Below are 12,872 nucleotides of genomic sequence, written 5' to 3'. Positions count from 1 at the left end.
AGGGTGTTTCTGTGTTGTCTAAGCAACGGTCTCAGGAAAAAGAAGAGGTTGAAAAACTTCTGTTGATTTGGATTAACGAAAAACAGCTAGCAGGGGACAGTGTGGGTGAGGGTATTATCGCCGAGAAAGCACGGCAACTTCACTCGGATATCATCAAGAGGCAACTACATCAATGACCATCACAAAGGTAAATAAAGCTACTTTATTATATATATATATATATATATATATATATATATATATATATATATATATACCAGAATCAGAATCAGAATCAGAATACCTTTATTCGTCCCGCAATGGGGAAATTTGGGGGAATATATATATATATATTACATATTACTTTATTATATAGTATATTTTATTTCTTTAATTAAAATACAGCGGCACATTTACGTGACGTGGAATCCCACTGCCTCCAGTGCTTGGTGCACCAGCCGAGAATAAGGTATATTTCGTGTAGTTTTAAGGCTTATTTAGGCGGAAAGTAACGGGAACGGATTATTCACATTTTTAATGCTTTCTTATGGGAAATAAATGTTTGGCAGACGAACCTTTCGCCTTACACACAATTTCTGAGAAAAACGGAGGTATCACTGTATTGTTTTGTTGGGTTGTTTCATAGTTTAAGGTGTGACAAAAGCAACCCCAAAAGAAAAACTGTAAAAGTCACTTTTGTCACTTTTGTGCTTGACATATTTCTTTGGAGGGTGTCAAGGAGCCATGAAACAAAATGTGATAGAAGAACAAACACAAATGAGAAGGTGAGGGAGATGAAAAAAAAGAGCTCATGTGGTGGCCTTGACCGGGAATAATAATGAGCTCCCTCGCAAAAAAAAAAAAAAAAATCACAAACGCAGATTCACATGAGGTCATTTCACTGTGCGGGCCAAATTACCTCTGACACCAGCACATAACCTGATGTGAGGCTGGGGTGTGAAGGAAGCTCATCTTTTCAGGAGGCAAAAAACAAAGTGGGAAAAAAGTAATCATCCCAAAAAGTCGTGAAGTGACAAACTGTAGCCTGGTGGCCCATTGGATTATTGTCGCAATCAAACTTCAGCAAGCACGTTCTTTGCTCAGTGCAATTACAGAAAGATACACAGGGCGGTTAGACGGTGTTTGCCATTTTTTTTCGCCACCTAAAAAGGATTTTACTCAAATGTGAGTTGAGAATCCAAATAGTCTACAAAAGTTTAATTACAGTAGTGATTCCTTCGTGCTTTGAAGGGATGGCTTTTTTTCATATCGTCCCAAAAGGAATTTGTTCTGAACTGACAGCATTTCAGTTCAGTTTTAGCTGTTCTACATTAACATGCAATTCTCGGCACAAATTGTATTTAGTAGTTTTGAAGTGAAATGCCTTTCTTTTACCTTGTAGTTGTTCAATGAGGGTCATGGCCATCCTGGAACCTTGAGCATCAAACACCACTTGGCCCTAAGGGAAAAAAAGGACATTTTTAAGGAAAATAGCAAACCTCTTAGTTTGGATCCAGATGCACTTCGATGATATGTTTGCTTAGCTCTCGTAGAGTTAATATTGGCGTTTTGCAGGGGTGTAAAATTTTGTCTTTAGTTGCAGGTAAGATTCCATTTAAAGTTAAGATGGGTAACAAGTGCACAATTTGAAAACTTTCCATGGGATTTATAGAAATCACATCAACACATTCGTTTAAAGGACAACCGACACCATTTTTTGTTTTCCTAACTGACATCAGAAAAACGTTTTATAGAATCTAAAATACCTAAGGCTGATATTTGTAGTCAAATGCAAAACACCAATAAAAATGAGTTAAAGTGTCCCAAAACTACTTTAAAATGACCCCGGAGATACCGGGTTTCAGAAGGTCGCGCCCCCTTGTTCATGACATCATGCGAGGACGTCTTGCCTTGCTGTAGAATCAAAACAATGGCTTCAGATTCGGAGAAGATGCTTTCTTGTTACTCATCCAGTTATGAATATGATTCAAAGAGTTCTGAAGAGGAAAGCATAAATGTTTGCAATCGATTAAAGAAGTTCTTCCGTCAATTTGAGCCGTCTGGACTCCAATGTAGCGCCCAGAAAATGCACAAGATGGCGCACAAGCTCCGTTGGAAATGGATGATTTGTCCGCTGGGAATTTGTGTAAATTTACACATTGTTTATGTGTGTTAACGCAATTGGCTGCGACACACAACAATTCACCATCGCATTATTTATGTAGTTTTCCTTCTAATTTCCATCAACGCGGATCAACACGATGTTTTCAGTGCAAACAAAGTACCCAAAATGCATTGTGTGTCAGGGGCGTTCCAAATGTGACATCACTTCAAGAATCGTCATCAACTCGAAAACAAGACTTCCTGAATATTCAGCGCGAGTCTTGAAATGTAAAATATAGCCAAATGCGGTGGAATCTTTGTAAAATGCGCTCAAGAGAAGTCATTTGAAGTGATGTCCTTTAAACATTCTCCTTTTCATTAATAGACATCTGTGCCAAACAGATAACCATGCAAACCCTCCATACGAGGGTTTTACAGTACTGAAGCACCAATGTAAATTGATTTGCATCTTGAAACCAAACCTACCGAAACACCTTCAAAAGAGCTGGTGTTGAGTGCCCGGTAAATCTCAGATGTGATGTCTTTGTTGTTGTAGTTGAAGTCCTCCAGCCGCCGCCCCTTGGCCTTGAGCGGCGCCACCGTCTTATTGAGGGCCAGTGCCAAAGCCCAGATGGCATCGTAAGCCAGCGGGGCCTCCTGGAAGCCGCCAGTCTCCTCTGGATTCTTGACGCCCAGGCGGGATATCAAAGCAGCCAGAAATTCCTGGGATGTCTGATTGAGACAAAAAAAGAAGAGAAAAGAATGTGATGCGGAAAAAATTGTTTCAAATCAAACCTTTTTTGTTTGTCTGTCTGTCCGTCCATCTATCTATCCATCCATCCGTCTAGTTTTTTTTAGATAGATTGATAAATATCTTTCGAGCTAGCTACCTAGTTAGCTATCTTTTTCTATATACATTAGATCACAGGTGTCAAAGTCAAGGCCCGCGGGCCAAATCCGGCCCGCCACATCATTTTTTTCGGCCCGCGAAAGCAAATCAAACTTGTTAAATTCCATGATGATTGCTACAATCTGAGCCAAAATTTCATATTTTTGGATGTCAACCACAATAAAAGTAATTATTCTTGACTTCAGATTTGAAAACGAGTTATTCATTAATTTGCTGTGTGCTCTATATGTAATATTTGAAAGGATTTAAACATTCTAATGGGTTCCCCAAATTCATAACGGCCCTCGAGAGGAAACCATAACTACAATGTGGCCGGCGGCAAAAAATGACTTTGACACCCCTGCATTAGATAATCTCTCCAGATAGCTAGCTTTTTCTAGATAGATAGATTGATATATTTCTCTCAAGTTAACTACCTCGTTAGCTGGCTTTTCCAGACAGACAATCTATCCAGCTATCTTGCTAGCTAGCTAGCTTTTTGTTTTTGTTTTATTTTGTTACTTGTTATGCAAAATTTCAACTTTTCATGTCGGTCGTAATAAGGAAACATAAGTTTCAAATGTGCTACAATTTAAGATGGTGTGAGTTTTTAACTTGGAGAATTTTGGACCCTCAATCTGAAGTCAATCCATCATCAAAAATGACATTGAAATGCGAAATTCAACATTGAATTGATGTCAAATTGATGTCACGGGAGAAGTGGGATTGCTGGGATTAAATCGGGGTTTTAAGTAACTAAATATGGGCGATTTTGTTGTGTCAAATTTTCACATATTTGGCATGCAGTGGTTCAGAGACTATTACAGTATTTAAAATTGCCATCATCTCGGTTTTGTACACTTCATTGAGCTTGTCTTGATTCAGGTCACTTTGAAGCCTAATAATAGCACAAACATACGGCCAGGTTGTTTAAAAAGGTAATAGCATAATTAATGTCGCAAAGATTTACGTTTAGTCAAATCTTCACCATTGGGCATGCAGTGTTTGTGGAGCGGAAGAGAAGTAAATGGGAGTATGACTCTCGGAAGGCATGTGTCAATCAATGTCAAGATTTGTCTCTAAAGTGTCACATGAACCTGAGATGTAATGATGGCCACAAAATAACAGCATTTAAGTGTGGGTGAATTCCATCAAAACGCCACGCCACCTATTTTGGGGCATAAATGAGCCCCGGGTGATTTGTGAACTCTGTCCTCTCAGCAGCGAGCAATTAAGATAATCTGAGAGTGCTCATGTGTGACGGCAGATTATTGCTCGCAATCATCAAGATGTCCCCGAGGATTCCCCCGGAAGCCCACGCACAAGTCCAATTCGGCTCTTTGACAAGTCCAATTCATTAAAAAATTCCACCTTGGCATTTAAACGTGACGTGGAATCCCACTGCCTCCAGTGCTTGGTGCACCAGCCAAGAAATATGCCAATTTCAAACTTGCAAATTGAATCGGAAATAGTGATTGCGGCTACGCATCTTTCCGGACGCCCCGTGGAGGAGTGCATCAACGATAAAGCAGCAGGTTGTGGCAGGTGCGCTATTTATTACAAACAACAGCTGCTGATGGAGGTAAAAAAAATTGCAAGGACAAGGTGAGGCAGGGAAACATGAAGAAGAAAAGTCAACAGAGGGACAATTAAAAAAGGTCAATTCAAAGAGATAAAGCTCCAAAAAGTTGAGGACATGAAGCTTGAAAAAATCTTTTTCATAAATCAGAAAGCTTGTATCTCCAAAAATCAATATCAGATTTGTTCACAAAAAGATAATAATAATAATAATAATAATAATAATAATAATAATGTAATTTCATGTATCGGTCTCCCACTTCATCTGTTCTTTCCAGTTGTTATGAAAAAAGTGTCAAAAATAATTTGAGATAAGATAAATAAACACTCCACCGTTCTTCGTTGAAATAATTAAACAAATAAATAACAAACAAAATAAATACACTTAATAAACAAATAAACAAATAAATAAATAAATAGATACATTTACTAACTACTATTATATTTTTATGCAGTAGAAGGAACACAATCCAAAAAATTAAAAAAAATACAAATTCTGTGGGCATTTTTGGGCAAAAAAGGGAGTTAAAAAAGTGATATTGAAAATAGCCCAAAGGATAACAAATAATAAACCACTCAAAATAATTGACCTGCCTTTTTTAAGTTTACAATGCTGAAAGTGTGACAATTTTTGTTCCGGGCTGGAATTGGAATGGATTAACAGTACTCGAGGTATTTCCAAAAATGATTAAATAACAATCATATACTTTCTTGGCCACAAAGGTGACCAAATCTTTCTCCAAAAAAAACCCCCAAAATGCTCAACCCTCTTCAGAGGCTTTAGACTATGTTACTTTGAGGATGAGCAAAAGGAAAATGCTGACCAAATAAATACATTCATAAATACAACAAAGAAACATAAAAAAATGGAATAGGTGATCATGACTTTTTCCCTCGAGGGGAAAATCCTCCTTCTGTTGGGGAGATTTAGCAAACATTGCTGATAAACCCTCAGAATATTTATCGTTGGCTAAACACTCAGGCTAAGCATCTGTGCGAGCAAACACTTTTACATGACAATGACTTACTGAAATGAATTCCACATTGGCAAGAATGTGGCTCAACTATTGCAGACTGTGCAAAATTATCAAGGGAAAAACATACAGTGATAATCTTTACATCAGTCTTTTCACCAAGCAACAGAAGTACTGTATACTAGCTTGCGGCACCTACAGGTAATCTTAGCTTGCAGACCACCAATTAAAATGTGATATTTATAATCAAAATTAAGTCATATTTTCCAAGAAAGCACAAGTCTGATGAGCCATACCTAAAATTAATGTTAGTTCGCAAATATTATGTCAAATGTACATTATTATATATGTTATGTATGCCTGTTTTTTTGTGGAGCCATGAGGCAAATAGCAGCCCTGATAGCCAATGTTAGTTAGCAAGCAAAAATGTGATACAGTGAGACCTCAACTTAAAACACCTTATCTTACAAACTTTTCGTCTTACAAACGTCAAATTTCTGAAAATTAAACCTTATAATAAGCACTATTTTCATAATACACACCAACCACGGCTGGCGGAGTGATCTTCGGCGGAAGCACACGACCGAACAGCACCAGAGGTTAAGTTACCAACAGTCCTTATGGAAGGTGATTCTCCTCCCATAAGCCATCAACGACCATCAAAAACGTAAATAAACCTTTGTTTTACAGCACAGCTTATTTCTTTAATTGCAGTCCTCATGTAATGCGCCTCTCTTTCCAAACAGCAATTCCCTTCGACCTCCAACGCCATTCCATCAAGCCATCAATGACCATCATAAAGGTAAATAAAACGACTTTATGATACAATGCAGTGTATTTCTTTCATTACAATACAATAGCACATTTATTATACATAGAATAAGGTATTTTGTGTGTAGTTTTAAGGCTTATTTAGTTGAAAAGTATGTTTTATGGAAACCCGGGAACGGATTATTCGCATTTTAATGGTTTCCTATGGGAATTTTTTTTTTGAGATACACACTTTTCACCTTACACACTCGGTCTGAGAACCAATTAAGTTCGTAAGTTGAGGTCTCACTGTATTACTATTTTTATTTCCAACAAAGGCCGATCCTGAACAACATTTAAAACTAACATTGGCTATACGTCTGTGTAAGCTCTCAGTCGTACAGGAGTGGTCCATCGATGAGAAGGTTTCTTCAGCCGTCATCTGTACAAAAGTGAAGGTTTCGGACGTTTCGCCTCCTATCCAAGAGGCTTCGTCAGCGAACTAAAGTCTGACTGGTCGTATCGGCCCCATTTATATATCCCTAATGTCCAGACCTGGTGGCGCCGGACACAGCTATGATAGGTCCCTACTCTCAGGTTGAACATATCAGGAGAGCACTCACTAACTGTGGGTACCCTCAGTGGTCATTCAACAAATGTCAGAAAGAAAGAATAGCGAACGAAACCAATAATTCTCAAGATTCTAAAAGGAGAGGAGTAGCAGTACCGTACATTGCAGGAGTTTCTGAAAAATTACAAAGAGTCCTTTGGCAACATAAAATTCCTACTTATTTCAAACCGATAAACACGTTAAGGCAAAAATTAGTGCATCCAAAAGATAGGCTACCAAATGAAAAACAAAGTAATGTAGTTTATTCCATACATTGTAAGAATGAAAATTGTAAAGAGCAGTACATTGGGGAGACTCAACAAATTCTCAAAAAAAGACTTTATCAACATCGCAGGGATAATACTAGTGGACCCCAATCGGCAGTACATTTGCACCTAAAAGCTACTAACCACTCATTTGACGACAATGAGGTTAAAATCTTAGCGAAAGAACATAGATGGTTTGAAAGGGGGGTAAAAGAGGCGATTCTTATAAAACAACAAAATCCTTCATTAAACCGGTCTGGTGGTGTGAGGTTCAATTTGGATCGTTCATACAATAGCCTGCTCAGGCAAAACAGGTTAGGCAACTTTCGCAATGCTGATGAGGGTCGTTATGCTGATGAGGTGATACCGGGGGGAGTGGGTGTAATAGGCCAATCGTTAGTCAGGAATGTAGGAACAATCAGTGGGGCCACAGGGGGGGGTCCCGCGCCTCCCCCAACCTGAGAGTAGGGACCTATCATAGCTGTGTCCGGCGCCACCAGGTCTGGACATTAGGGATATATAAATGGGGCCGATACGACCAGTCAGACTTTAGTTCGCTGACGAAGCCTCTTGGATAGGAGGCGAAACGTCCGAAACCTTCACTTTTGTACAGATGACGGCTGAAGAAACCTTCTCATCGATAACATTGGCTATCATACAAATTTGTAATCAGATATAAAAAAATGTGACATTCATCAACTGAATCAAGTCTTATTTTATGAGAAACCCCAAACAAAATAGCTAGCGGCACCTAATGCTAAAGCATCTCCTCGGTTATACTGCAAAGAAGACAATCTCTGTGCTCATTTGGCCGCCTGAAAGGTCACAAATCCTCCAAACTGTTACTGGAGGACAAAGTCAGAGCCGAGTCATTAAAATTCTCCCCGAGTATCATAATATTAATGATAATGTCAAATATTTTACGACAAACCATCCAATTAAAGTGGCGATTCTTCCCGAGGCTGGACCTGACTACAACCTTAATAAACTATGTTAACGGCACGGCATTAACAATGTGGTGCTTATCGGCGTGTGAAAAAAAATAATAATACAGGTGATAATAGACTTTGCCGACCATGTTATCCGAATTGATATATTTTTCCATCATTTTGGCATAATTTACTTAGATGTTAAAAGATGCCCTGGTCGTTAACAGTCCAGTTTATACCCTGTCAGCTAGGATAGGCTACAGCGCACCCACAAACCAACACAAACTGATGATAAGATGTGCAGAAAATAGGTGGACGTGAAAGGGCTCAAGGGTATATTCAAATAAATCCACCCTATTCTACCAATTTGGATTTTTTACCCCCCAAAATAAATAAATACGCATTTAAAAATTTTCATTCCGTATTCATTATATACAGTAGATCCCGATGCAATGTTACATTTGTTTCATTGTTTTATTGAGTATAGGTTAATTCATTCACTGCCAGACATTGTGAAAAATGTGTCCTCTGCAGTGCCAGGGTTTTTGTCACTTTCACTCAAATTGCAGGACCCAGAGAATACTAACTTTAAGGACTACATAAACATTCAATAGAGCGTTAGAAACCTAATAGCAGGTGTCGGGAGCATATGGCTCGTGCCTATATGGCTCTTTTGATGATTGCATCTGGCTCACCGATAAAACTAACTACATATTCTTGCTTTTTGGCTGTTCATTTCTTGTTTGGCCGGCAGTTGACAAAAAGCGCAATTTTGATTGGATGATACTGACCTATGGCCGTTGATGTCGAAACAGGCAAACGCCCCCTTTTAAATAAGCCTGACAAGTAAAAAAAAAAAAATGACGAGTATCGTACAGTTCAGTTTGAAAGTATCGCCTTTGTGGAGACAAAAGGTTCTGCCGTGATTTTAATTTGCAATGAAACAATACCATGAATGAAACAGTTGAACATCAATGGCACTTTGGCAAGCCCCACGCTAACGTTAGCATCAATATACTTCTGTGAGATACAGAAGAAAGCAAGGGTGCTATTCCCGAATAAATTCGGGAATAGCAGCGAATCAGTTAAGTAGGGTATTGTGGCCTCAATGCCACTATGCATCTAAAAAGTAACAACCAAACCAAAATAGTGTGTTTGCACCTACCATATTAGAAACACCGCGGACGGTCTCTGGATTGAGCATGACGATCTCGGTGGTCACATGACCCTCCACGGCTTCCGTCATGTTCTCCACAGTACAGTTGATGGTCGGGTCCTTGATCTTGAACCAGTTGTCGGCATACCAACCGATCAAGAACCATACGTACTTCTTCCCGTAAAGCTTCTCCTTGAACACCTGCAAGGAGGCGACGTAGAAGGGAGGAAAGAGCGTCACGATCCATCAATGGTGGTGGTTATGGGCAGCAAGGCCTTCTGTGCTGGGTCAAAGCACTGACCTCCAGCCGTCAATGTATTTCCTAATCCGTTTATCCTCAAAAGGGTCGCGGGCGTGCTGGAACATATCGAAGCCCGTACCCTTGCACTGTGAGGCTGGTGTGCTAACTCACCTCGCAAAACACTTTCCTTGCTTCGGTTTCGTAAAAAAGACCCACAATGATCCTGGCGTCTTGACGCTGAGGACAAGAAAGACATATTTTCGGTTCACATTACAAAAAGAAAAAAAAAGGATCCAATTTAAGATTAATGTCATTTGTAAGGGCCATATTTGATTTAAAAATAGAAAAAAGGGATCTATTGATGACGATAGATAAAACAGGTAAATAAATAATGAAATAACATTTTAAAAAGAAGTAGTATGATTATTGAGTTTTTTCATGTACAGTAAAGTCTCGTTATATCGATATCGGATATATCGATAGTCCCGGTTATATCGATACTATTTCTATGCACGCACGGAGAAAATTACATGCAAACAGGGTCGGATATATCGATAGTCCCGGTTATATCGATATTTTTTCGGACTCCCTTGAATATCGATATAACGAGACTTTACTGTATTTTCTGAAATTAACGTAGTTCATGACTTATATATAAAATAAAATAACTAAATTTAAAAAAACGGGTGTGTCGTATCTACCTCCAAATTTATAGTTCAGAACGTAATCTTTTTCCTCAAGCATTGAAAGATGCTACCTTCTTGTTCTTTTTTGTATTTTGTTGACCTCTGAATGCCCTTTTGCCTAACGCTGCCTCTTACAGGTAAATGGGGGCACTACACCTGATTATATGAACGACTCATGAATAAATATATAGTCTAGCTCAGACATGGGCAAACTACGGCCCGCGGGCCACATACGGCCCGTTAGGCTTTTTAATCCGGCCCGCCGAACCTGCCCAAATTATAGTAAAAACAGTGTCTGAAACTCATGACAAAAAGTTAGCAGACAACAGGGCAGATAACTCAAAAGTTGCCTGCCCCATTTTTTCACAACTTGAAGCACAATGAGACAACTTTACACATTAAAAAACATTGTCACAAAGTATAAAGTTTTTTTTAAATCAAGAATGTACCTACTACAAATGCTACGTTGCTTAATTTACGGTAAATGTACATGGCTAGATTTTGCTGGAGTAATCGATTGTCATTGCGGTGCACAATGCAACGTTTGCATTGCTTCCTAAAAGCCACTAAGCCCCTTTCATAAGTCTCACGTACACTTTACAGTCACGGTTTAATGTAAATTTTTCGTTTTGTAGTGTCACATATGTTGTTAGCTTATTTTGAATCTTTCTTCTGGGCTGACGTTCTGTGCATCTATTTTGGAAAATGACATGCAATTGTACGACTTTATAACGCTTGCGAAAGTCCGGAAGAAAGCAGCAGGCTTCTGATTGGCTGCCGTGCCGAGTATGCAAATTTCACTGTAGGTAGCCTGTGTCTGTGTGCTCGGCGACGGTACACGTGTACTGTTTGCGCGTGAAGGCGAGAGCGTCAGTGGAGTTTGTTGAGCGCGCAGGACAAACCATCTATGATTTGGCGGAATTTAACACAAGTAGGTATTATTGAGCTTGAATATTTCGTTGTGGAATAATATGTTTTGAATGTTGAACGTGATTCCATTTTTCAATAAATGTTCATTTCTTTAACTTTGCCCCTTCGATGGAAACTTATTAAAAACAGACGCAATCTTAATGAATCACAGTGCATATGTTATTTTAATCTATTTCCATTTCCTCCTCCAAGTATCTGCGAAATAGTATGTAAACGCCATATTCCTTGAGACAAATTTATTAACTGATCAGGGATATTTTTCACATTTGAAAGACAGTTAATAAATTGGGTTCTTACTGTGCTATGAGGTTTGTACACAGTACATTTAAAGGACAACCGGCACCATTTTCTTGTGTTTCCCACTGACATCAGAAAAACGTTTTATAGCATCTAAAATACCCAAATCAGGCAGGCTGATATTTTTAGTTAAATGAAAAACACCAATAAAAATGACTTCAAAATGAATCCGGAAATGGCCAGTTTCAGAAGGTCCCACCCCCTTGTTCGTGACGTCACGCCAAGACATCTTGCTTTGCTCGAGAATCAAAACAATGGCTTCAGATTCGGAGAAGATGCTGTCTTGTTCCTCATCCAGTTATGAATATGATTCAAATAGTTCTGAAGAGGAAAGCATAAATGTTTGCAATTGATTAAAGGAGTCCTCCCATATCAATTCGAGACGTCAATGACAGCAATGTAGCACCCAGAAAATGCAGAAGATTGCGCCCAAGCTCCGTTGGAAATGGGCTGATTTGTCAGCTGGGAATTTGTGTCAGCGAATATCAAATAGTTGTCTTGGTGCAACACACAACGATTCACCATGGCGTTATTTATGTGTTTTCCTTCTAATTTCGCCATCAACACGGATCAACACGAAGTTTTCAGACCAAACAAAGTACCCAAAATGCATTGTGTGTCGCTTTCTCGGTCAGGGGCGGTCCAAACGTGACGTCACATGGGGATCGTCATCAACTCGAAAACAAGACTTAGTGAATATACAGCACAAGTCTTAGAACGTAAACTATATCTATATGCTGTGGAATCTTTGTAAAATACGCTCAGTCGAAGTCATTTGAAGTGATTTTATAAATTATGGACATAACTTGTCCGGAGACGTCGGTTGTCCTTTAATGCTTTAGGTTTAGTATTTCCGGCCCAAACACTCCCTCCAAATGCTCCTGGCCCGGCCCCTCTGTCAAATTTTAGAACCCAATGCGGCCCACGAGTCAAAAAGTTTGCCCACCCCTGGTCTAGCTTCTTATTCTTCATATTTTCTTGAATTTGAATCCCTTGCGCCTTCCTCTCACGAGCCAGTCCAGGTACAACATGAATTTGTTTCATCCCGGGTGAACAAGAGCTGCAAACCTCTTAACTCATTCACTGCCAGACGATGTGCAAAAATGTGTCAACTCCAGTGCCTGGGTTTTTGTCATTTTCACTAAAATTGCAGTTTTAGCACTACATAACCATTCAACACAGCATTAGAAACCTTAAGACTCTCTTCTTTCAACAGAGAAAAAGAGTTAATTCCCAAGTTATCTGGGTTTGGAGTTATCTGAGCTTGAAATGGGGGCGGCCGTACAAAATACAATACAATACATACATACAGGTAACATCCGATTTACGACTGGCGCGAGTTACGACCACCCGTACTGACACCACGACCGGCAGACCTTTTCGTCCACCGACGGCGAGGGGGAGCGGGTGGGATCGCCGCGATGCCTCTATGAGCCTGGTGACCTCTTCTGGCTGCTCCGTTAGCAGGGAGAGCGATTTTTGGA

General features: G+C 39.4%; 1 protein-coding gene across 7 annotated transcripts in view; it reads right to left on the bottom strand.

The window, feature by feature from the left end:
* Nucleotides 1-12,872, bottom strand: part of gabbr1a (gamma-aminobutyric acid type B receptor subunit 1a) — an 81,525-nt gene that overhangs the window by 26,521 nt on the left and 42,132 nt on the right. For all 7 annotated transcript variants that reach the window (XM_088998564.1, XM_088998567.1, XM_088998565.1 and 4 more), the window contains 4 exons: nt 9,647-9,712; nt 9,244-9,435; nt 2,569-2,814; nt 1,375-1,438 (listed from right to left, as the gene is read on the bottom strand). In XM_088998564.1, the coding sequence (XP_088854690.1) occupies nt 1,375-1,438; nt 2,569-2,814; nt 9,244-9,435; nt 9,647-9,712 (568 nt within the window). The remainder of the gene's footprint in view (nt 1-1,374; nt 1,439-2,568; nt 2,815-9,243; nt 9,436-9,646; nt 9,713-12,872) is intronic.

The sequence above is a fragment of the Hippocampus bargibanti genome, linkage group LG06 (assembly GCF_051943395.1).
Source record: "Hippocampus bargibanti isolate YZ-2025 linkage group LG06, ASM5194339v1, whole genome shotgun sequence".
In the NCBI taxonomy this organism is placed as follows: domain Eukaryota; kingdom Metazoa; phylum Chordata; class Actinopteri; order Syngnathiformes; family Syngnathidae; genus Hippocampus; species Hippocampus bargibanti.
The sequence above is the reverse complement of the archived record's forward strand: the minus strand, read 5'-3'. Positions and strand labels throughout refer to the sequence as shown.